Source organism: Debaryomyces fabryi, assembly GCF_001447935.2.
Source record: "Debaryomyces fabryi strain CBS 789 chromosome Unknown contig00082, whole genome shotgun sequence".
Classification (NCBI taxonomy): domain Eukaryota; kingdom Fungi; phylum Ascomycota; class Pichiomycetes; order Serinales; family Debaryomycetaceae; genus Debaryomyces; species Debaryomyces fabryi.
This window is the reverse complement of record NW_015385508.1, coordinates 17,457-41,622: the sequence shown is the minus strand read 5'-3', so window position 1 is coordinate 41,622 and position 24,166 is coordinate 17,457. Positions and strand designations below refer to the sequence as shown.

Here is a 24,166-nt window from a genome sequence, read left to right as displayed (position 1 = left end):
TTCATTATAGATCGTAGTATAACATCTTTCACATTGCCAACACCATCATACATTTCATACAAATAATGATCACTGGCCCATATAATCAACCCATGTCGAGTCCCTACATCTAAAATCACAAATCGCTCTAATTAGTACCTCAGGTAAGGCGCTCTGCTCGTACTTCAGTAGTGGAGAAAAAAAGGCTGTTTTATTTTTTTATCTTTAAATTTATAACTAACCTCTAGCTTTCCTTTTATATTAAAGCTAGAGAGAATCAGCATATTGCAGTATATAAATCCAATCAAAAATATGTTAAGAATATTATTCAGCGACTGAATCTGAATCAATCTGAATCTGTAGAACGATTAATTTTTTACGCGACCTTTATTATGAAAATAAAAACAAAACATAAATAGTATATGATAAGAGATAGATCAATGCAAATACATATCCCCAGTCATTATGGAGAAGGAAGCAATATTTTTTAGAAAGCAACTAGATGAACTAGATAACGATGTATCTATTCTATCGGCTCAGAATGATTTTCAATCACATATGAGCAAAATCAATGAAAACATTGAAAATCCTACTTCAATCAACGATGAGATTAACTTTCAAAAAGAGAACTTCTCGAAGCTAAAGTTCCAATATCTTGAACAAGAGACAAAGGAGAAGTTTTTAAGATCACTTTTCGATAATCCACCTAAATCTATTCAACAGGAAGATATTAATAGACTACAAGAAGAGAATGTTCATTCGAAAAGAGCACTAAAGGCATTGAAAGAATCAATGAATAATAAGATGAAGGATATACACGAAATTTCTAGAGAAACCGTCGAATTAAATAAAGAGTATCAACAGAAGTGTGATGAAACCATTAAAATGCTAGAAGAAGTACAAAGGATGGAGGAAAAAATAAATTCAATCATTGATAACCAAAAAGATGAAACCAAGGAAATAATCAAAAGCTTGATTGAAATTTCCACAGGTCTGAAAGAGAAAGATCTCACAAATATTATGACAAGTGCTAATGATAAACTATTACAAGATTATATTACTACTCCTGCTCAAGCTAGTAATGAGTTACATTTGAAAACTCAATTGAATGAAAACCAGCAACAGCATCTCCAAAAGTTACAAGAAAAACTAACGACATTAAAATCCAAGTTACTGAATATTGAACACAATAAGGAACCCAATGACAATCAGTTTTACGCTCAGTGGGTCAAGGAAATGAATGAAATCCTAATTAGCTTAAATGATCTATCTCATATCAGGTTTGAATTTGTTGATAATACAGATCTCAAGCTAGTTATCAATAACCATATTATTCTCTTGAATAAAGACTTTAATATCTTGAATACAGCTGACTTAAACGATCAATATCTCATACGTAAGATTAATACCAACGAAGATAAAATGAAAAACTTTTTGTTATTAATTAATGGTTTATTAGAAACCCCTTGATCCTTTGAAAACAAACAACTTATATAACTGGTTCAATATGTCTACTACCAGTACAGAAATCAGAATTCAAAATAAAAGACCAACTCTGGAAAATCAACTACAAAGTTATGAAGCATACTGCAAAATAGCTAATGCAAGCCTGAGTTATGTTACTTGAATGGTGAAGTCACAATCCATTAATATGCTTATGTTGAAGCTTATACTCAAGCTTTTGATCCAATATCTTACTATATAGCTACCAATCCGACCCCATGTTGATTATGTAATCGGATATACCTCGGTCAGATTTGAATATATGTAGACTAAAATGATTTGTAGATTAATGATAAGTACATCTAAATATTGGCATGGTTGAAACCACTACTACGTCGACAGTTAAATCTGATAAGAAGGAACTTATAGACAATATTCTCAAGTTAGCTCAACAAGAACAGAAAAGAGGTAACAAATCTATTACGCAGGAGAAACTAAACAATTTATCAAATTACGTTTTAACATACCAACAGAAACAAGAGAGCCAGAATAAGACAACCAATTACGACAAATACACGAAAGAATACCCTGCTCCAATTGTGAAACCATTATACTCTCCACTATTCAATAAATTCAGTGTCACATCTCAAAAACCAGTAGTTAAAAAAAACAATACAAAACAGAAATTGCCTTTTCAGTATACTTTTAAAAATATTGAAAGAGTATTGATTGAAATTCTTGAAACCGTAGCTAATATTCTTGACAATTTACATTTATTTTCTAGATTTCCAATGTTTCCTGCTAGGCTAGTTGATTTGCTAAAACAAACAAACAAATTATGGGTAGTGATATTAATTTTCTTGATTCGGAAAACTATATCACAATTACTAAATGTAATAAAAAAAGAACGAAAGGTCAATATTGAATTATCAATCTTAAACCTGAATAAGAATTCTAAGTTATTAATCAATAAAGATGATAACAATGATGATAATAATATTTTTAGGAGATACGAGAAAGTCTTGAAGGACTTACAATTCGATAAAATGATGTTAGTGTTGGAATTGATTGGTAACTTCTTAGACATGGGATTTAATTTGATTGAATTATATGGCATACCTGTACCCGACTGGTTTATGAGTGTATTGAATGCTGCAAGTATGGGTATGACGATTTACAGAATGAATAAAGATGACGAATATATTGATGATGATATAACTGAAGATTTAATATAATTTGAAAATTTACGCTCAGCTTCTTTAACTCTATGCATTTTTAGATCATTTCAATTTGTTTAGATCAAACTATTTAAATTATATAAAGCAGCTTTTATGCTCATAAATAAATAATGCGTTATTTGAAAATAAAATCATCGAACGAATTTAAGATCCAGATTGCTTTACTTAAATAAAAGTTATATAATTACAAATGTCGATAACAGACTTAGTTTCACAGTATGAATCTGACCTTCAAGCTATCGATAATGAATTGGAATCTGTGAAGTATACTGCAGCTATTGACGTGATAAATGATGAAAACTTGAAATTACCATCAGAAACAACTCACAAAGATGATCTTAAAACATTAAGCATATCTCAGTTGAATGATAAACTCAATGTAAGTGATGACGCATTAGCTCAATTGAATGGCTTATGGATTATTAAAGGTTTAATTCAAGAGATTAGTATATCCTTGAATCCTGTCGACGAACCAAACTACAGGTGTGACAAATATGAATTACAATCTATAGTTAACAACTTAACAAAATTAAAACAAAAATTATCCCAGTCCGATGAGTCTTTAATCATTCTTGATAGTTTAAATAAATCATATCAAGATTTAATTGAAAAAACAGGAAAACAGTTACAGTCTAATTTCCACATCTATTTTCCAACTGATGATTCTTTCGTTAACAATGTATTGACAAATGATATTGACATGTCTTACAAGGAATTCATTGAAATTTTTAATCTCTTTGAAACAATTGACTCATCATTTACCATTAAATCCTCACATCGTAAACTCCAATTACAATGGGACAAAATATTAGATCGATTGATAAATAAAAACAAAATAATAACGTTAGATCATCAAGACGATAAATATGTCTTAAAAGTCTTGAATGAAAAAGCTGGTTTTAAAGAATATTGTGAATCAATAACCGAATTCATGAGCTTTGTAAATCAATCCAATATTCAATCGTTTAAAAATTTCTTCCTGTCGAGGATTTCAAATAACTTGACAAATAAGGTTTCGGAAAATATAAATAATCTTATTAATCCTACCAATGAAGATCTAATTCAAAGCCTATTTGGCGTGGTTAAGTTATCCAAAGAATCACATTGGAATTTATCAGTTGAAAGATCATTATCGTCAGGAGCTGACCTTAATAATAAGTTGAATGACTTATATCTTGATTGGGTCGTGGATAAGTATATTAATAGGCTCAGGGATCTTTTTAACAATGAGTTCGGTCAATTAACAAAAGACTTACATGATGAATATTATTCATTGGAGGCGGAACAAAAGCAAATAAATAAGAAGGCAGAAGGTGATCAGAATAACAGCAATCATGTTTCAGATGAAAATAAGGATGATTGGAATGAATGGGATAATGACGGATGGGATGACGAAGAAATACCTGAGATTGATTCTCAATCCGACAACCAAAGGCAAGCAGAAAATGACTGGGACGAAGACGGCTGGGACGACGATAGATGGGATGATGGAGAAACGAATTCCAATAAAAGGAAAGGAAATAAGGCAGTACAAAAGATTTCCCAAATGCCTTCAAGATTACGGGATATAGTACTCGAATACAAAGCAGAATCTGGTAAGAATAATATCCAACCGCTTATTTCCGCCCTTGAATCATTCTCTACCATATCATATCCGTCATTAAATGAATCGTTTTTATTGTATAATGATTTACAAACTTTAAACAATTCTTTCATGAATGAACAGTTAACGAAATTCTTAGACATCAATCTCAAACAATGCATTCAATCTTTGTCTAATGAAGTCATATTAATTCTAGTCTCAATTAATTTGAAACATGATGATTTTATATCGGATTCTAGCAATTTTGATGATTTTAAGCTAGACAATGAAAACGAGAGTAAATTGAAACTAATTGATAATTGGTTCAACAAAATGAATAAGTCTAAGTTGAAGTCAACTAATAGACAAAACTACAAAAGGATCATTTTGGACGTTATCAGTATAATTCTTAATTGGATGATAAATTCTATTATATCAATGGATGAAATAACGGAGTACCAATCAACCAAATTGACCACTATAATCAAAATCATTCAACACATAGTCAATACGAATTTAGTATTGGTAGACGAATCCAACACTACTGTGACGGCGTATAACAAGCTCAACAACGTTTTGTTTTTGATTAATAATCACTTAAAAGACATTATGGAGATGTTCTACCAAGGAGAATTCTTTGATCTCACTACTGCTGAGTTAATATCCATCATTGAAAGTGTTTTTATCAAAAGCGATCTTAGAGATAACTACATTGATGAAATTCTTGATATAAGAAATGTTGAAACATAATAAACAAATTTTATATTTCTAATTACTACGTAAATATCACCTCTCTATTGTATAACCTTTCCATCATTGATTTTCTTACCAGTCTTGGCAATGGTATTGTAAACAGTGTCGTAATCTTGATCAGTAGTGATATCAACTGTTTGCTTTTCTAAGGAAACATCTATCTTATTATCACCATCTAATTTGCTCAATACTCTGTTTACAGCATTAGAACATGATGAACATGCCATTGTAACGTCGAAATGATATTGATGAGACATCTTATTGATAAATTACTTTCGTTGGACAAATATATAGAAATACAGGAAAAGATGAATAATAAAATTCTATATATGCTATGCCGATCAAAATCAACTTATCAAAAAAATCAGTCGCATTTTACTGCTTACTAATCTGTAAAAGAGAGATATATACTCTATAGCTCTCACCCTAGGCGTCTAACTTATAATCTGTTATAAAGAACCTTTCCTTTTAAGGGTCTTCTTTCCTTATTCCTCGTCTAATGAATTTTTGCTAAAATTATTGATAGGGATATATATATATATATATATTGGAGTTTTGTCTTGGAGCCAATTCAACCAAGCTTTCTCTTTTTGGTGAACCAATTTTAAAATTTTCTATTATATGTAACACCGAATAACATATCTGCATTAGATTAAGGTACTAAAATTAGTCTGAGATGACTTCAGGCTGCCCTATGTTTTTAGCGGAAGGTTTACTAAACTAAGGTATATTAGTGACTGGTACCAAAAAAATGTTTATGCGACATTAACTGCAACAAAAATTGCAGCACTAGCACGACATTTAATTTCTTGATTTTGAGTAATAATAGTTTTTAGCTACAACTGTTCGTATTAGTACTTTATGGTTTGATCAAATTTACACTCAGAAACGAATTATATTACAGTGTTGTTACCAAAAGAGATATAAGAGCTTGTTTTCAAATAGTATCTTATTATTATAGGAAGAGCAGTAAGTGGGTGGAGCTATAGGAGTTGGCATCCCGTTCTAACACATCATGGCTATACAATTAACGGAAGAACAAATCACGTATACCACGAACACACTTTCCAATAGTGCTCCGAGAGATCGGTATATCTCCGTAGAAGAAACCACTAATGTGGCGGAGGATAGTAATGCTATTGAGGCCACTAGTCCGCATCAAGAATCGAGCCATGAATATGAGTTGAGTCAATCAGAATCGTTATCCTTCTTGTATAATCTTCTATACGATGAAAATTCAGCGCTAAAGAAGTCAGAAATTCTAAGTATCTTAAATGCACTAAAACTAAGAGAGGATAATTTACCATTTTCGATCCAGAATCTTAATGAAACAGACTGTCAGGGAGTATCTTGGCCATCGGGCCTAAGGGAAAAGATTTCTATTGATAGGGGAAGAATAGGAGAAATAAATTGGATTTATAATATTCCAAAGTCTAGAGAAACTATTAGAGATGTAAGTAATTTAAACTTTCTACTTTAACTAGAATTATACTAACGAACTAGCACTTTAATTTCCAGACTTACAAAACAAAAACAAATTTTTTTCAGTTCCACAAATTTTTCTGCAAACTAAAACTACATATTACACATTTCCAGCTAAGGAATCTAGTCTGCTGCAGCGAAAATCTATCTAACGGTATTTTCTATCCCCTGAGTCATTTATATGATTATAATTTTCCAATAGATGCGACAAGTACAGATGAATGTCAAACATTTTTCCGGGTTAACCGTTTGATGCCAGATGATCAATTAACTAGAGAAAGAAATGGTATGAAGTTGGACTGTCTTATGGAATCCAGGTCATTATTATATAACTCAAACAGTAGGATATCTACTATGGCCTGTTCGAATAACATACTTGCATGTGGTACATTCGAAGGTGGTTATATATTGCAAGATATTTCAAATCCAGTAAATTCAGAATTGATGGGCGAATACAATTTAACTAATGATTCGGAGGGAATTACGAATCATATAGCGATACATGATGATAGAGAATTGATTATTTCGTCTAATGATAAGGTATTGAGAATAATAGATATGACCACAGGGTGTACACAACTGCATAATTTACCTTTTTCAATAAACTGTCTAAGTATCAATCCCCATAATCCCAATGAATTTATCATTACCGGAGATCATATTAATTCGTATATCATGGACAAGAGAATGCCTTCAATTGATAATAGTCAGGAATGCAAAGGGCATAAGGACTATGGTTTTAGTTGTGACTGGTCACCTAAAAATGAAAACATTCTAGTCACAGGTAATCAAGATAGTAGCATCAAAATTTGGGATAGGAGAAATACAAAGGAAAGTGTGCATTGTTGGAATAGTGCGTTGGGGACTTTATCATCGCAAGGTGCACCAGTAAGAAATTGTAAATTTAGTTGTAATGGTGAGTATCTAAGCTGGGCGGAAAGCTTAGATCATGTGGGTATTATTCAAATGAACGATTTATCAAAGTCTGATAATTATATGCTGCGAGTTCAATCAATAGACTTTCTTGGCAAATGTACGGGATTAAATTTTGCTCCTATGGAGTATGGTTACGGCGAGGACTTGATTATTGGTGTTAATGATTGTCCATTGGGTGGGATCTTAAATTATAAACTAGAAAGCAAATACAAATCCTTAGATTTTGACTTTTATTTTTAATTATTATATATGTACATATTACCACATATCATCGACATTTTCACTTACTTGTAGCTTTCCACCTATTTCGTTCATTAAATTATCTAATTTATTCACTTTCCACAGTTCTTTGCATATATTAGCTATAACTCTCAATTTATTTCTACTTTTGGTTATTCGCTTCTCAAATTCCTTAACTTCATCCATTCCATTCGTAGTTGGTACATTTTGAACTAATTCATTTAATTGTGAAATATGATTTCTTAGTGATTTATTCTCTATTCCCTTTTCATATTGATCTATGTTTTCTCTCCAGTAATTTACTAAGCCTTGTATGTATCCTATTATTAAAAATCTTTGAAATCCTGTTTGATATCCATATTCTTTACCTTCATTGTACTGTTGTTTAGTTGAGAAGTCTTGCCCTTCCTGATAACCTTGTTGATAATATTCTTCTTCTAGGTTTAATAGTTTATCCATATCGTAGTCAACCTCTGTCATATCCACTTTATTTAACTTTCTTCTCTTGTTGATATCAAATATCGTATTAGAATTCATCTTGCTTCAAATATTGAAGTTCATCGCACCCATTTCAGTTTTTTTAATAAAATCCAAGTCAAAAGTAATATACATCACAATGGATAATAATGATAAGCAATACGAGGATGACATGCTAAATGATGATTTGCCTGGTAATAATGCAAGATATAAGCTGAAGCATCGTAACGAAGTACGATTAAATTATGATTCAGATTCATCGCTTGAAGATTATCGTAACGAAGATAAGCAAATAACTGATAACAAAGGTGAGGAATCCAATGATGATATGTTCGCTAGTGATGAAGATAATGATGAAGGTGTTGGAGATAATGAAAAGGATAAAATAGACGATTCAGAAACTATTGGCAACTTGCAACATACTGAAACTTTTGAGAAGGACCAATTTGATGATCCTGTGAACGAAGATTACAAACTCAATCCAATATATGAAAGTGACGATGACAACGAAGACAATGAAGATAGCAATAATGGAGAATATAATAAAACAAAAATAGATTATTATACAAATATAGAGCATTTGCATAATGCTGAGAGTGCAGCTCATCCAAAACATAAACTGGCACCTAAAATAGAGGCATTTGATCTCATTGAAGAAGCAGAAGAAGGAAAATTCGATGAAAGCGGTAATTTTGTTAGAAATACATCTGATAATGATAACGATAAAAACGAAGAATGGATGGATTTAAAAAAGAGTGATATAAAAAGAGCGAAGAAAGCACAACTAGAGAGAAATAGATTAGATAGGGAACGAAGAATGAAAGAATCCACCGATGAATTCATACCGATAGCAAAACTATTATCTGATTTAATTGAGTTGTTAGAACCTGTCGAAACTCCTATGGAAGCACTTACAAGATTTTCTCCTCCTAAGAAATCCAGATCTAGGAAAAAAGATCATAAGAATAACGAAAATGATCAAGAAAGGAAAAAAACAGTTATCAGACTTACAGAAATATGCGATCAATTAATTAATAAGAAGGGCATTATAAATACTTATGAATTAACAAGAGAAGAATTGATGAGAAAATATACACAAGAGACAGGTACTGACTATAAGCAAGGGTCGCGGGGAAAGAAAAGGACAAGAGAAGATGATGAGGATAATAGTAAGGATGCTTATTATGGTGATAAAATTTGGGAATTTAAGTGGAACGGGCAAGATGAAATTCATGGACCATTTTCTGAATTTGAAATGTATCATTGGTCAAAAGATTACTTCCAAAATAACGTTGTAGTACGAAAAATTAATGAAAAGAATTTTAAATCAGTAATTAATGTTAATTTCGATTCAGGTGACATGTCATAATTAATCAAGTAAATAATTGTGCAATGGAAAATTGATTTCTTTAGCAATTCCTTCAACCATTGGCCAACTAATATTACATTTCCATCTTATCTTAGAACTTAAAATATCTAATGCAGTTGTTCTTGTCAATAAACCTAGCGATACTAATGTAGCTATTTGACTGTTCAAGTCTATATTTGAGTTTAAAGTAAACTTTGCAAACTCCTGTTCCTTCTTTGCTAACTCTCTTTCTGAAATATTATCATAAAAATTCAAAAAGTCTTCGTTAGACTTGTTTAATGATTCTGATTCATTTCTGTAGATCACCGATATGATGGCTAGCAATCTTTCTAAGTCAAAATAATTTGGTGTAAGCAACCTTGTATTGATATCATCTTTCGATAATTCCCCCTTTCTAATCTTGGTCATGTTTGATTTTCTCTTTTTTCCTTTAACTTTAATCCTAGAAAATATATTTAAATCATTTTTAGGTTCATTAAATGATGCCAAATACGATGCAATAAGTATGAACTTAGAATGAATGGGTAAATCATCAACATTAGTAGCGTTCGTAGATTTGGCTTCATTTAGGGTACCGTATTCACGAACCAAAGAATTATTTATAATTGAATCGTTAGTGAAGAGATCCTTATTCTCTCTATATATTCTGAGAAATTCACTCGGTTTGTATCTTCCTTCGACCACCGGCCGTATGAAGCTCCACCATAATTTAAAGCAGATGTCTATTATTAAATTCATATTAGAACCTGTATATGCAAAAAAAGAATCAATAATTATTTTAGAATACTGCTTCCAAAATTCTTCGCCTGAATGATTATCATACATCTCATTCTCAAAGAAGCAGAACTGATTATTTTGTAAAATTTCAACTATTTGATCTTGTGTATATGGCGTGAAATAAATATGAGGAACTGGATTTGTACTTATCTCCTTAGGCTCATCACTGGATATGACGAATATCACGGTTAGATTCTTAATCTTAGACTGCTCTTGTAACCTAAGAAAGCCAGGGAATAACTCATTTGTAGGATCCATACATTGATCGAATCTGTCTAATAAAAGAACATGAGGATCTTCATAATTTGTTTCTTCTATAAACTGCTCCAATGCAACAACAAAACTTGCAAAAGTTTCACATAGCTTTCCAACATTGGTCACCTCAATTCCTTTGTAGTTAAATAGTTGATTATACTTAGACATATCAATACCACTATCTATTCGAATTCGCTTTAAACATCTTTGAAGCAAAAGCTTTTTTGTAACACATTCATCACACTTGACTATTGTCTTCTTTATTCCCAACTTTTCTAAATATCTTTCAATGGTGTAAGTTTTGCCAATTGACTTGTAACCATGAACAATTAAAGACAGAACCAGTGTTTCCAGCTCTTTAGAAATAAATGCATTAAGAAGTTCAATTTGAGTCTCTCTGCATCTTACTTTCTTTTTTAAATCAGCTAGCACTTCCTCTGTTAAAGACATTTCTTTGCTAGTTGACGCTTCGTTATTTGTATCGATTTGCAAATTTAGCTTTTGAATCGCAAAACGCGAGAAGCATTTCTACGCACATCTGACTTAATGTATACATTATAAATAATATTTAAATACATATGCTAGTTATAACGCAAGTTCTTCAATTATACCTTTAAGTAACTGTAAATTGAAAAATTCACCAACGTTAGAAAATATTTGGAGTCTCTTATCCACTTCTGTATATTTTAAAGTCTCTGTCCATTTCCCAGAGCACTTACAATACTCACTCATGTTATCACTCTTGATTTGATGACACTTAGAACATTTAAGATCCTGAATGTAGAACTTGGTTAGCAATTTATTATATTGGGCTACGAGTTCCTCTTCGATTGCCACTCGATTGTACGTTTTATTGCAATTACTGCAATTCCAAATATTCTTCTCTTCATCACGACAGAAATCAATATCTCTAATATAGTTACAATAATCGCATATAACATGGGGAATTTTCAAAGAGCTGCTTGGATTTTTGAAGGCTGCTTCATCACTAAATTCTTTGATATCAAAAATTGATAATAACTCCCTTCTAAAAAGTCTAACTTCTATGTTTCTCTTTCTTGATAACCCAAACACGGCGCACAAGAACTTAACTAGTTCCAAGGAAGGATTTTTCATACTCGTACAAGAACCAGGTAATTTAGGAAAGTCATATTCTTGTCTTAATTCTGGGTTAAGGATTGATTCGTTTTGACGGCGTGCCAATTTTTCTATCCTCTTTTGTAATGGCTTTCTAAATAGTTCCATCACTCCGTTTGAAATGCTCTCCTCTTCTGCCTCATTTGAATCAAGCTTTTTCTGGCCCTTTAATATATGCGCAATCTGAGTGACTCTTGGTGTACCAGTTTGAGTACCAGGGATTAATGTATCGTTTTTAAATTTAGTCAATGAATCTAAGAATATAATTAGCCAATCTTCAAATTCATTTTGAAAAATGACAGGCAAAAATTTCGTAATCTGCCATTTGTTCACAGGTATCAAGTTTTGCACTTCATCATTGGTTATTTCCGTACAGCATCTACCACCGAAGTTATATTCATCCATCCAAACTAATAAATCCCAGTATTTAACAATTCTCAAATCTAAAAAGTTGAACAATGGTTTTGATCTGGCAGCCTTAAGGATGTACTGACCATAAGCATATGAATTCTCAATGGAAACTTTAGTTGTTTGTATAAGCATCTTGTTTCTATTAGCAAAAATGACTTGTGCATTCATTCTTTTAAATTCACCAATCAATTGTAATAATGCCTTAGTAGTTAAGTTGTGAACATGGTAATGCAAAGAATAATCATACAAAAGAGAATCTGATCTTTGGACCCAAGTTACTAAGTTATTCATCATAGAATCAGCGTTATCATTATTTTTTAATGCATCATCCCACCAATCTTTAACCATTCCTCGCAATATACCTAATGCGGGCGTAGAAAACGAATCTTCAGCGATTGTAGAAGCTCCATTATTATTATCAAATTGAACTACATCATCAGCTAAGTCGGTCCCTTCAGCTTCATTAATTAATGCGCTAGTCAAAATCGTATTAATTGTTAGGGTACCGATCTCAACTTCCAAACAAGCTGTTTCATAAATTTCTGGGTTATTGATAGTAGGAAATTCCAAATTTTCAAAGTCTTGGGCTTTATCCATCTCGAATCCACCATGGTCTGGCAATGGCCGTGATGAAAGCCATAACACTATATTGTTCTGGCTTAATCTTCTGGCATATTCGATGTCGATTAAATACCCCATATTCTCAATTTGTAAATTACATAAAGGAACGTTACCATACTTAGCCAAAGAAATCAATTTTTTGATCCATGATGCCAATACAAAGTAATGATTAACAACTCTCTTAATAATCAACGACTGCCATCCAACAGCAGGTAGTGAAAGTTCACTTATATTCATTTTTATAGTTGGAAAGCTCGCTGTTGACTTTAAAAGGTTCAAGACTTTTGTTGTATAAGGAGATTGTACTGCGAGTAATGCTCTATTGCTTCTACTCTCATATATTTTGCTTATGCAATTGTCCATCTTCTTAAATATTTTGCCCGTGTCATGGAAATAAGTATGCTCAAATTTCATTTCTTCGGGGTATTCAATAATGCTGTACATTTTGCCCAATTTGTCTTTCTTGGCTTCAAATATCTCCCTATATATTTTGTCCATATTAGGTGGTAACTCCTGTGCATTTGCAGATGGCTTTAATACAAATATGCTTGCTGAATTTTCCCAGGATTTAAAAATGATAAAGAATTCATAACTATTAGTTACAAGGTGTAAAAAATAGATAATGTCCATACCAAAGCGCTTCAAATAAGAATCCCTTTCTACTTTCATTAAATCCTTCTTATTAAACCCGTTTTTCAAACCTTTACCTAAAGCTCCAACCTTAGTGTCATCGAATCTGATATTGTTGCCTAAATCGATAATTGCCCTTTCTACTGCTCCAACTTGAGTTTCATAAAGTCCCAAAATATTTGAATCCTGTAACAAACTTTCAACTTTTGTAGACTCCTCTAAATAAGTTTCTTCCGGCATAGTTAACTTGTATAAGTTAGAACCGTCATGACCATTTGGTAACACAGCTGTTGATTTTTCAATTTCACAGTTTCTGATAGTTTTCTTAGGTGATAACTCAGTCTTGAAACTAGCATATATCTTTTTTGGTATATGAAAAGTGAAAGAGTGTACCTTATTACTAGCCAGGACGTATACTTTAATATCACCCGGTTTAGATGGGTCCGCTTTATATTCTAGGATCTCCCAATCAGAGCCAGCAATATTTTCAGCTTGTCTTCGAATAATTCCACCAACTGAAGACCTATGAGAAGATTCTGCATTTGATCCAAATAGCTTCTTTCTTCTTTCTCTGGTTTTCTCTTGGACTTTCCATTTAGCCTTTTGATATTGTAAGAATCCAGCATAATCTACAGTCATTGATGGGCATTCGCCATTTAAAATGGCACTGTTTCTCTCCTCTTCTTCAGAATCAGAGACATTGTTTGCCTTTCCACTTCTCCTCTTTCTTGATGTTACCTTGCTAACTCGTCCTTTCGGAATAGAGGCGTCTAGTTCTCCAAAGTCTTCTATGTCTTGGATTGATTTAATCTGTTTCTGTAATACTTCTTTCTTTGTAGCTTGACCGAAAAATGATGAAATTGATGATTGCTGTTTGCTATCTTCTTTGGAGCTGATTCTCTTTTGTAACCACTCAGGATGTGGTACTCTTGGAACTGGATTCTTTACATCTTGTAATGCTGCTGGAATAGAGATAATTTTTTGAACAACAGAAGCCAAACGTTCATAGTAATAGTTCCAATCGATAACACTTCTTGGATCAAAATTTTCTAACGACGGATCTTTCAACCACTTCTTCAAAAAATACTCTTTCTTCTCCGAAGAAAAAATAGAGACTGGAACTGCTCTTTCTGTGACGGGGCTTCCAATTGGTTTGGAACTAATGATATATTTACATGCCAAACCAGCATCTTTAACCATTTCTTCACCAAGAAATTCACCCAATCTTTTCGCTGTCGTGATTGAAGTAGACTTTTGGTTTCCATATTCTGACAAACTTTTTGACATACTTCTATTTTCACAAATAAGTTCAATTAAGTCCTCGTCCTCCAACATACCTCCTTTGGTATCTAAAACATCTAGCCAATTATTTGCTACTGTAGCCACAGATTTGTAACAATTTTCTAAGCTGTCACCTTCCAAGAACAATTTAAAAATGTCAGATTGAAAGTTTTTAATCAATTGTAGTTCACCTCTTCTTTTCAATTCGAAACCCTTCAATTCAGCTAATGATCCATCATCATTAAACACTGCGTACCTTTTTTTTAACCCTTTTCCTTCCTCTTTAGATGTGGGTAAAACCATTGCTTTGTATGGACCATCAACTTCAAAGAAAATTGAATTTTCAGATCTAGTCTTATACTTGAAAGTGTTAGGATCAACCAAGTCTTGATATTGATGATTGGTGAATTTATCATGAACCAAATAGTTCAACATAGAGCATGGGTATTCAAGAAAGATTTTCTTACCATCTTTACATTTAAAGTAATAGTTTTCGGGGAACGATTTAGGTAAAATACACCAAATACCATCAGTATCTAATTCTAATGGCCTTCCTAACCTTTCAACTAAAGACCTAGCCATTTGAATTATAGTTGCTCCTGTAAGACAAGTAATACCAGCCATTTCCATTGAGTACCAACGAGAACCTTTTCTCATTACATAACCATAAAAGGAGTTTAAAATGACTTTATGCGCTAATTGCAAGGAGTCGTATAAAACCACCATCTTCTTAGCTTCATCTTTTCCGATTGTATCATTTTTGTCTATCTTTGCAGTTTTACCTTTCCACACTTTAGCTAATGTTTTAAATTCATAACGACGGTCCCTAAATGATCTAACAGTATCAACGTAAAATGGGTTTTCACGCTGACAAACAATTGCTTCTCTAGTGACAGTTTTAGACTGCTTTATTCTATGATATACTTTTCTCGAATAATCGCTCAATCTCTTTTTGATTAACAGAGCTTGTTCTGAGTACGATAACTCATCAAATGTTTTAGGAGGAAGCCATGATTTTGCTGGAGGGAAGGTTTCGTTTTGTAATGTTCTCTTTATCATACCGTATTCATTCATTTCAGCGGGATAGTATTCACCTCTCCAAGACCAAGGCAATCTACGATCACAACTCTTACCAGGTCTATTGAAATCACAAGCAGCACAATCTTCTTCTGATTTCATCGAATCTGGTTGTAATCTATTAGAAGTCATGATATTAGGATACATTGAAGCGACATCAACATGAAAAATTAAAGGATTTTCATTCCTAATAGGATTTTCCCTTAAGTTAACCAAACTATCCTTAATCTGGTTATAAATCTCATCGTAGTTTTCAACATCTTCTACCTTTTTGTTATTTTCAACTTCAATACAAAACTTTAATGCATTATGTAAATCACCTAATATCTCATCAACTGCTGTTGGGTCTATTTTGAAATCATTAGGTAAATCACTACGAAAAACACCAGCCTCTAGCGATTCAACGTGCCCACCAACGTAAGTTTCAGACTCTAACAAATGACCATCATAGAATCTTTCAATTGGTTCCGTATGTTTGTTGGGCAAAACAATTTCGTTCTCGTAGGCTTGAACCATTAATAACATTTCACATAAGGTACCTGTACCTTTTCTTAGAACTTCATCTGGATTTAATGGAATAATAGTACATAAAGAGAAAATAAAAGGATGAACATACTTATAATATAAGTAATATGTTGCAACCGCATCAGAGACGGAGTACTCAGACAATAGTTGTGGTTTTTCGTAAGCATAAGGAGTCATGAGTTCTGGATCCAATTCTGTTGGATTATAACCTAATTTTGCGGTAGTAACTGCCTTTAAACCTTGTGAACCTTGAGGTAAATAAGAATCTCTTTTAACCCATCTATAGCAATCCATATGCACACAGTACTTCGATTTATATTCACCATCATTATCTTTTGCAAACCCAATTTCTTCAAACATATCCATATCATGAAATGTAGTTCTTTTTTCCACGAATGGCCAATCAAAAAAATCACCATTGAAAGTGGCAATCACTGTAGGTCTAGAATCTCTTATATGTTCAAAAAATCTTACTAAAACCATCTTTTCGTCTGGTTCATTGAAAATAGTAAACAAACCAGGGTATTCTGGTTTTGGAGTATATTCAAAATCTTCAATATCTTCGGATATAATTTCTCTATTAGTGATTAAAAAACCCTCACCATCAATCATATAAGATATCATCATGATTTGATCTGTTTTTGCATCCGGAAACTTTAGAGGAGCTTTCGTTGTTTCTATATCAAAAGCTAAAATAACTGGATCGGCAAAGGCAATTTTTTCTTTATCCTCTTCTAATCTTACTTCTGAATGTTTAACAAAAACGTCGTACCATTTTCCAACTCTGATACTTTCATCGATAGACACTCTAACATGATAAGGAACATCATATTCTCTAATATCATCTATTAATGTCGACGGATCCGCGATTTGCTCAGAACCCTTATCATTGAAATTTGTGTGAATCTCTGTGCCGTTGGCATTATTTACGTTGTTGAAGTTCATCACTTGATAGATATCTCTAGTATCTCTCTTCATCTTGTTGTCTTTAATTATAGGATTGAGCAATCTTCTGGCACTCAAAAGGTCCACAACGTTATGAAAGCTTAATTTGACTAAGGTCTTTTTTAAACCCACTAAATGGTTGGGTAATGATAAATCCTCCTTGGCAACCCTCAGCAATCCTTTCAAACTGCAAGGTTCCAAGATTTTTCTAAGCATTTCTTCTACCTCTGATTCGTGGCCTGGTATTATTACCAAATAAAAATATGGATCATATCGTATCGTTGCCTTGAATGATCCACCTTCCTCATCTAAAAAGTAATAATCTACCCCAGAGTATCCCGCCAAATATTCATCAGTAGGTATTGTGGTAGCATGCATATTTATGAGCCATCCCTTTCGTGGTTTAGCACCATCCATTTCACCATGTTCGATTCTGTCAAACCCCATAATAGAATCCAACTGATCTATTCTGTTAACCAATTCTCGCTTTTGTATAGAATCGTTCAACATAGGGTTATTTGCAATCAGAGGATCGATTGCATCTGCTCTATTATATCCATTATTCTTAAATTCTGACTTTACCGTTGAGTTCTTAACAAACCGTCCTGTTCCAGACCCATTACCATATTTTGACGGCATTTGATCAGCAACTTTTATATTTTTTCTATTTTAAATAAATCCAATTATTGTTAAAATAGTTTGGAACAAATACTTAGGATATTCGGCAATTAAAGAGATCGTAAAAGGTAATAGGTTGTTTAAATATATTTGATTAACCTATACTATTTTTTGCAGGAATTATAAAGCTCATCTACGCGTCAGATTTTTTTAGATGCTCTACGCGTAACAGTTACAGTTACACTAATCTCAAGATTGACTTAAATAAATATAATCAGCTATACACAATTTGACTATACATACCAATAAGTTGGATGTAGAATACTATTATACGAAATTAATGAAATCGTTACTCAAATTATCTACTCATAAAAAGAACTATGAGAAATTGGAAAACAACAGCATAAACAAATAAAAATTGAATTCTTATCTTTCTCTGTTTGCTAGATATACTATTGCTAGCGGAACTACCAGCAGCAGAATTTGCGGTAGGTAAAACCAAAAATTTCAACGATCTCATTAGGAACAATGCTAAACTCGTAGTAAAGATCACAACCACTCCGTAGTACACCATCCATCCACCACCAATTAAATGTTTCCAGCAGAGTAAAGTAATAATCGTCACATACTTGTAGCCACTAAAACTGATTAAATCCCATAACGAGCTTTGAGTAGAACAATTCAACAAGTAAAGACCAACCTTAAATATCAAAATGTCTAGAAAAGAACAAGCTAACGTTTGTGATGCCAAATATCCGAATAATTGTGGATGGAAATCACCTTTCAATCCTTGAAACACCGCCCACAACAAGATGTATGTTATGAAGGACATTAATGGGATGTATAGATCTGGTGCATTTATGTCTTGACTTGGCGGAGCAAATGTAACGCTTGCAGTACTCCCTGAAGTGCCTGGGTTTTCAGCAGTGAATCTTGTCCAGTTTTTATTTCTATATGGAAATAATATTAACAATATCTTATTAAAAACATACGAGTTGCTGACTCTGAAATAATAGTTAAGGTCACCTGTTCCTGATATAATTGAACCAAAATTTTGTTGTAAATATTGATTTGACGATCCAATACTATTTTTCGCTAACTGAGCTGCCATTGATGTTGCTGGATCCTGGAAAAAGTTAGCATATGGTCCAGATTGTTGTGTTTGCGGTTGCTGGCCCATATTACCGTACTGCGCATGTTGTTGTGGTTGTTGGAATGATGGATGCTGAGGTTGAGGATGCTGTAAGTTCTGTTGCTGGAACTGTTGCTGTTGCTGCTGCATATTAGCAGCATTTCCATATGGTGTATACATAATATGAATTCTTGATTGTGAAGAAGATGTTTAAATGTTGTTTAAAGCTGTCAAGTTTGTAGATAGTTTGGAAAGACTATTCGTCGATTTCCTAATTTAGTAATAAGTGGAGTTGCGAAGCCCATTAATAGCAATGATAAAGAGTTGCGATTTTATAAGCCTTTAAAAGCTATCTAAATCAAATTATTCAAAATTGTACCCGTGTCTATATAGAAAACATAAAATGATAAAAGGGAAAGTATTGGTGGTTTCAAACAGATTACCAGTCACTATCAAGCGATCCCCTAACGGGACATATGATTATTCAATGTCATCTGGGGGGTTGGTTACGGCATTGCAAGGGTTAAAGAAATCTACTGAGTTTCAATGGTTAGGGTGGCCAGGACTAGAAATTCCAGATGACGAACAAAAGAAGGTTAACAAGGATTTAATGGATAAGTTTAACTGTACTGCGATATTCTTAAGTGATTCAATTGCTGATTTACACTATAATGGATTTTCGAACAGTATATTATGGCCATTATTTCACTACCATCCAGGAGAAATGAATTTTGATGAAAATGCATGGGCTGCATACATTGAAGCAAATAGAAAGTTTGCCATCACAATTGCACAGCAAGTTGAAGACAATGATATGATTTGGGTGCATGATTATCATTTGATGCTATTGCCTCAAATGTTGAGAGAAGAAATAGAGAATAAGAAGAAAAATATTAGAATAGGATTTTTTCTTCATACACCTTTTCCTTCCTCGGAGATTTATAGAATTTTGCCTGTTAGAGAAGAGATTTTGGTTGGTGTATTAAGTTGTGATTTGATTGGATTTCATACGTATGACTATGCCAGACATTTCTTATCTTCAGTTTCAAGAATTGTTTCGAATGTTACCATCCTACCAAATGGTATTGAGTATCAAGGAAGATCAATTGGGATAGGTGCCTTCCCAATTGGTATAGATGTTGATAAATTTACTGAAGGAGTAACTAAGCCTAAAGTGGTGGATCGTATTAAGCAATTGAAACAAAAATTTAATGACACCAAGATTATAGTTGGAGTGGACAGGTTAGACTACATCAAGGGTGTTCCTCAAAAGCTTCACGCATTTGAAATATTTCTTACAGAAAATCCTGAATGGATTGGTAAAGTTATTTTAGTCCAAGTTGCTGTTCCTTCTCGTGGGGACGTTGAAGAGTATCAAAGTTTACGAGCAACAGTCAACGAACTAGTAGGTAGAATTAATGGAAGATTTGGTACTGTTGAATTTGTGCCAATTCATTTCATGCACAAATCCATTCCATTTGATGAATTAATTAGTTTATATCATATTTCTGATGTTTGCTTGGTTAGTTCTACAAGAGACGGTATGAACCTTGTTTGCTATGAATATATTGCATGTCAGCAAGAAAATAAAGGTGTTCTTATTTTATCAGAATTTGCAGGTGCTGCTCAATCCTTAAATGGAGCAATTGTTGTTAACCCGTGGAATACTGAAGAATTGAGTTACGCCATAAAAGAGAGTTTGACATTACCAGAAGAGAAGAAGGAACTTAATTTCAAAAAGTTATTTGACTATATATCGAAGTATACGTCTGGATTTTGGGGAGAGAGCTTTGTTAAGGAATTACGTAAATGCTCCGGTCAAGATAAGATTACTGAAATTAAATAGTTATAAGACAATAAATATGATTAAAGCCAAATGATAAACATTATATATTCATTATAAATTATTCGCCAAGTCCACCTAGATGAGACTTTTTGTGTTGATGCTACTATTCAACATCAGCATCCTCTGTAAGTAGATCTGAAAAGCTATGGCTTTCTAAGTTGGCAATAGTTAAAGGATTTATTACTTTTCTATTCTCTTTATCCTTGTCATTATTATGTCTATCTTCAATGTATAATTGTGGTGTTTTATCTATTTTATGCTTTATATTTATGGATGTATTGTTAGATAACTCCTTAGATGGCATTTCTGTGGTTATAACTTGAGGCCTTATTCCTAATTTGGAGAGTAATGAATTGTTTGCATAAAGATATGAGCTGGCATCCGATAAAGGAGGTTTAGATAATAGTGTACTTTCAGAATATAACGAACCATCTGGTAATTTTGGTTTACGTCTAGCAAATTGTTTTTCACGGGAGTTTTCTCCATTGGCCTCTATATCCTGAGAATTCCTCCTATTATTTTCCTTCTTCAGCTTGTTCTTTGGCTTTTCGTCTCTTTCTTTGAAATGGCTTACGTCTTCTTCAAAATTCTTTGCCAGATCAAATGCAGACATCAAATATGGTAATTCATCTGATAAAGAAGTTTTTTGAAGAAAAGCTGACGTTGAAAGTGATGATATTGATTCCCTTCTTCCAAAATTTGTTGATTCCTTATTGGGTGACAGTGGAGGTTTTATTTGTTGTGATTTTGTAATTGATCGAATGAGTGGAGGGTTATGCAGAGGTGCTGATGATGAATACATCGATGAGGAAACAAAGTCAGAATCATAATCATAATCATAGTCGTCATCATCATAATCTGAGATATCATTATCAGTGTGGCGCGATTTGTTTAAACCAGTATTGACTAGTTCTTTTTCTATTGAAAGAATATCCTTATCTTTTTCCTCATTCATTTCGTTTAATGCTATTTGCTGTATTCTGTCTAACTTATAGACATTGAACATTTGTTCCATATCATTGATAACTGCTAAGCATTCGTACTTAGCGGATGTATCTTCCATTTCTATAGCATTATTCAATTGTTTTAATAAACTAACAACAAAGTTTTTATATGTAATTGCAGTTGAATTGTCTTCATCATCTTCTAGCATTGTCTCTAAGTCGGTTCCTATTGTAATTAGTTTGGCCTTCAGATATGCAATTGTTATCTTGTCCGATATTTCATCCTTAAGTCTTATATTTCTTAAAGTTAAAGAAGTCAATAATGTTCCACTATCCAGAATATATTCCAATGGCGTTAGCGTCCTCAGTGATTTGGTGATATAGTCAAGATCGACGGATATTTTATTTAATTTTCTGTTGAACTCATTGCAATTATTCAACACTTTCAAGGATATACTATTGTTGAAATTCTTGATATCTTCATTATTATCTTTATTAAAATGGTTTTCTGAATTAATGTCTAACGAAAGAAATGCCCAATTCTTTAAGTTTAATTCTATCTTCTCTAAACTTTGTAGGATCGTTATTGATAATTGACATAGCTTCGATACTTTCCTTTCTGTTAATGGAAAGCTGTGTATAATATGGATTAATTCTTTTGTTTTTTCTTTTTCTTTATTTAAATCTGGATCCTGTGCCAATTTTAATATAGGATCTTCGTAAACATCTATATCGGCTAATGACATCGAAATCTACCAAGTCTAAATGCAAAAAATGAATTCTTCAGAAGCTTGTCTTTTTCAACGCAAAATAAAAAAGTATGAATATTTTCGAAGTGAATGCTATAATGTCCAGTGTAAAACTTTTAAATGTAAATGACAATGTGGTCTATTATTATACCTTTAAACGTTAACAGTATCTAAATCAAACATCAACCTATAGAATGCTCTTGCTTGCCATTTTTATATGCAGGATATAGGGCTACAATAATATAAACAATTAAGAAAATGTTGTTAACTTACGTATTGATATAAAGTAACTATCAAAGATAGATTAAATGGTGCTTAAAGCTATTATATTTAAAATATGCCTGTAACGGATTAAGATTTGTCAATTTAATCCGAAAAAATGTAGTAACTCCACTTGTCATGACTATCAAGACATTGAATTATTGTGAATATTAGTGAGGAAATAATGTTAAATTAATGCAAATCCTGGTATTTTAAAGAAGTCCCTTCTCTTTTAAAACTCGGTTTTTCATAGTTGCATACCACTCATCAATATTACTATTATGGTGTACAGCAACAATTATAATAGTCATGTTGTCAAAACCTATGCCTGTCACATTGTTAGCCATTCCAACACAATCATTCAAAATGAATTCTGTTATATGATGTATTTTCCAGTCCAAGCTTAGCTTGTCTCTTATGATCTTTATTAACTTAGTATTAGTATAACAGTCCCAAATTCCATCACATGCTAAAACAACAAACTCGGGTTGCTTTAAGCTCTTCAAGTCATAAACTACCACATCCGGTTCCACACTGACCAGAAACAATTCAGGCGGTAAATGAATTAAATCATGTTTAAAATATTTCTTATTCGCTGCAATATATCTGTTTTGGTTATTCAGCATATCCATGTAGGGCAATTTGAATTTAAAGTCGCCAAATGCTCTAGATAATGCTAAAATCTCGTTCACCCTGCCATTCACGACATATCCCCCACTGTTTTCAATTCTCACTCTTTCTCCCATGGTGGACGGTTTATGGTCAAACGATAAAGTCTTAGGTGCACCCCCTTCTAAAGACATTATACATCTTGAATCACCAGCATTGGACACAATTATGTACTCATTGGCTATAATTGATGCGATAATCGCAGTTGTACCACAATTGGATGAGTCCTCATTCGTTAGATCTCGATCAATCTTAAAAAACGAATCCTTTAGTACTTTCATGTATGATGCTAGCTCTCTATTCTCGTTCCTCAACAAACGACTCAAATCTCTAAAAACCATAGTTGGTAGCTTGTCACTCACAACTTCAGCGCATGCCTTCCCACCATGACCATCGAAAACACCAAACACAGCAAGGGATTCATCCTCATTCACCTTCACATTATGAGCATCTTCCATACTCATTCTATACCCTTGCATCAGTCCTATGCAATACGTAATTGTATCATATGACTTATGCTCCATGGTTTTATCCTCAATTGGATGTGATAATAATTGGCCCATATTATTTTATTGGTTATGATCAGTTTTTAGACGTGTTACAAATATGCAAAATCCAATTATAATTCTTTGGTTCTATATTCTATATTTGTATTGTAAACGATGGTTAGTTTCGTATTATCCAATGTCTATATAAACCGATTTATTTATATTTAGTTATCTTATTGTGAATCTCATAGTAAAGTCCCAATATATGATGCTTATCAACACGAAAAAGGAGTGCGACATT

General features: G+C 32.8%; 14 protein-coding genes across 14 annotated transcripts; 7 read left to right on the top strand and 7 right to left on the bottom strand.

Annotated features, from left to right (window-relative positions):
* Positions 1-444: 444 nt before the first annotated feature.
* Positions 445-1,449, top strand: AC631_03676 (uncharacterized protein; the record flags this gene model as incomplete). The annotated part of the gene is made up of 1 exon (XM_015612505.1): positions 445-1,449. One exon carries the CDS (start codon positions 445-447, stop codon positions 1,447-1,449), a length of 1,005 nt encoding a protein of 334 aa, XP_015466683.1.
* A 347-nt stretch (positions 1,450-1,796) lies between these two features.
* On the top strand, positions 1,797-2,657 carry AC631_03675 (uncharacterized protein; the record flags this gene model as incomplete). The annotated part of the gene is made up of 1 exon (XM_015612504.1): positions 1,797-2,657. One exon carries the CDS (start codon positions 1,797-1,799, stop codon positions 2,655-2,657), a length of 861 nt encoding a protein of 286 aa, XP_015466682.1.
* A 193-nt stretch (positions 2,658-2,850) lies between these two features.
* Positions 2,851-4,992, top strand: DSL1 (Dsl1p; the record flags this gene model as incomplete). The annotated part of the gene is made up of 1 exon (XM_015612503.1): positions 2,851-4,992. The coding sequence occupies one exon, from the start codon at positions 2,851-2,853 to the stop codon at positions 4,990-4,992; it is 2,142 nt and encodes a 713-aa protein (XP_015466681.1).
* Positions 4,993-5,036: 44 nt separating this feature from the next.
* ATX1 (copper metallochaperone) lies at positions 5,037-5,252 on the bottom strand (the record flags this gene model as incomplete). Its single annotated transcript, XM_015612502.1, has 1 exon — positions 5,037-5,252. One exon carries the CDS (start codon positions 5,250-5,252, stop codon positions 5,037-5,039), a length of 216 nt encoding a protein of 71 aa, XP_015466680.1.
* A 758-nt stretch (positions 5,253-6,010) lies between these two features.
* AC631_03672 (uncharacterized protein) lies at positions 6,011-6,475 on the top strand (the record flags this gene model as incomplete). Its single annotated transcript, XM_015612501.1, has 1 exon — positions 6,011-6,475. One exon carries the CDS (start codon positions 6,011-6,013, stop codon positions 6,473-6,475), a length of 465 nt encoding a protein of 154 aa, XP_015466679.1.
* Positions 6,476-6,729: 254 nt separating this feature from the next.
* On the top strand, positions 6,730-7,653 carry AC631_03671 (uncharacterized protein; the record flags this gene model as incomplete). The annotated part of the gene is made up of 1 exon (XM_015612500.1): positions 6,730-7,653. One exon carries the CDS (start codon positions 6,730-6,732, stop codon positions 7,651-7,653), a length of 924 nt encoding a protein of 307 aa, XP_015466678.1.
* An 18-nt stretch (positions 7,654-7,671) lies between these two features.
* Positions 7,672-8,190, bottom strand: AC631_03670 (ribosome biosynthesis protein; the record flags this gene model as incomplete). Its single annotated transcript, XM_015612499.1, has 1 exon — positions 7,672-8,190. The coding sequence occupies one exon, from the start codon at positions 8,188-8,190 to the stop codon at positions 7,672-7,674; it is 519 nt and encodes a 172-aa protein (XP_015466677.1).
* A 79-nt stretch (positions 8,191-8,269) lies between these two features.
* Positions 8,270-9,499, top strand: AC631_03669 (U5 snRNP complex subunit; the record flags this gene model as incomplete). Its single annotated transcript, XM_015612498.1, has 1 exon — positions 8,270-9,499. One exon carries the CDS (start codon positions 8,270-8,272, stop codon positions 9,497-9,499), a length of 1,230 nt encoding a protein of 409 aa, XP_015466676.1.
* AC631_03668 (origin recognition complex subunit 5) lies at positions 9,500-10,981 on the bottom strand (the record flags this gene model as incomplete). Its single annotated transcript, XM_015612497.1, has 1 exon — positions 9,500-10,981. One exon carries the CDS (start codon positions 10,979-10,981, stop codon positions 9,500-9,502), a length of 1,482 nt encoding a protein of 493 aa, XP_015466675.1.
* A 135-nt stretch (positions 10,982-11,116) lies between these two features.
* On the bottom strand, positions 11,117-17,797 carry POL2 (DNA polymerase epsilon catalytic subunit; the record flags this gene model as incomplete). Its single annotated transcript, XM_015612496.1, has 1 exon — positions 11,117-17,797. The coding sequence occupies one exon, from the start codon at positions 17,795-17,797 to the stop codon at positions 11,117-11,119; it is 6,681 nt and encodes a 2,226-aa protein (XP_015466674.1).
* Positions 17,798-18,134: 337 nt separating this feature from the next.
* AC631_03666 (protein transporter YIF1) lies at positions 18,135-19,088 on the bottom strand (the record flags this gene model as incomplete). Its single annotated transcript, XM_015612495.1, has 1 exon — positions 18,135-19,088. One exon carries the CDS (start codon positions 19,086-19,088, stop codon positions 18,135-18,137), a length of 954 nt encoding a protein of 317 aa, XP_015466673.1.
* Positions 19,089-19,311: 223 nt separating this feature from the next.
* On the top strand, positions 19,312-20,754 carry TPS1 (alpha,alpha-trehalose-phosphate synthase (UDP-forming) TPS1; the record flags this gene model as incomplete). Its single annotated transcript, XM_015612494.1, has 1 exon — positions 19,312-20,754. One exon carries the CDS (start codon positions 19,312-19,314, stop codon positions 20,752-20,754), a length of 1,443 nt encoding a protein of 480 aa, XP_015466672.1.
* A 103-nt stretch (positions 20,755-20,857) lies between these two features.
* On the bottom strand, positions 20,858-22,444 carry AC631_03664 (uncharacterized protein; the record flags this gene model as incomplete). The annotated part of the gene is made up of 1 exon (XM_015612493.1): positions 20,858-22,444. One exon carries the CDS (start codon positions 22,442-22,444, stop codon positions 20,858-20,860), a length of 1,587 nt encoding a protein of 528 aa, XP_015466671.1.
* Positions 22,445-22,920: 476 nt separating this feature from the next.
* PTC4 (type 2C protein phosphatase) lies at positions 22,921-23,940 on the bottom strand (the record flags this gene model as incomplete). The annotated part of the gene is made up of 1 exon (XM_015612492.1): positions 22,921-23,940. One exon carries the CDS (start codon positions 23,938-23,940, stop codon positions 22,921-22,923), a length of 1,020 nt encoding a protein of 339 aa, XP_015466670.1.
* Between the last annotated feature and the right edge of the window lie 226 nt (positions 23,941-24,166).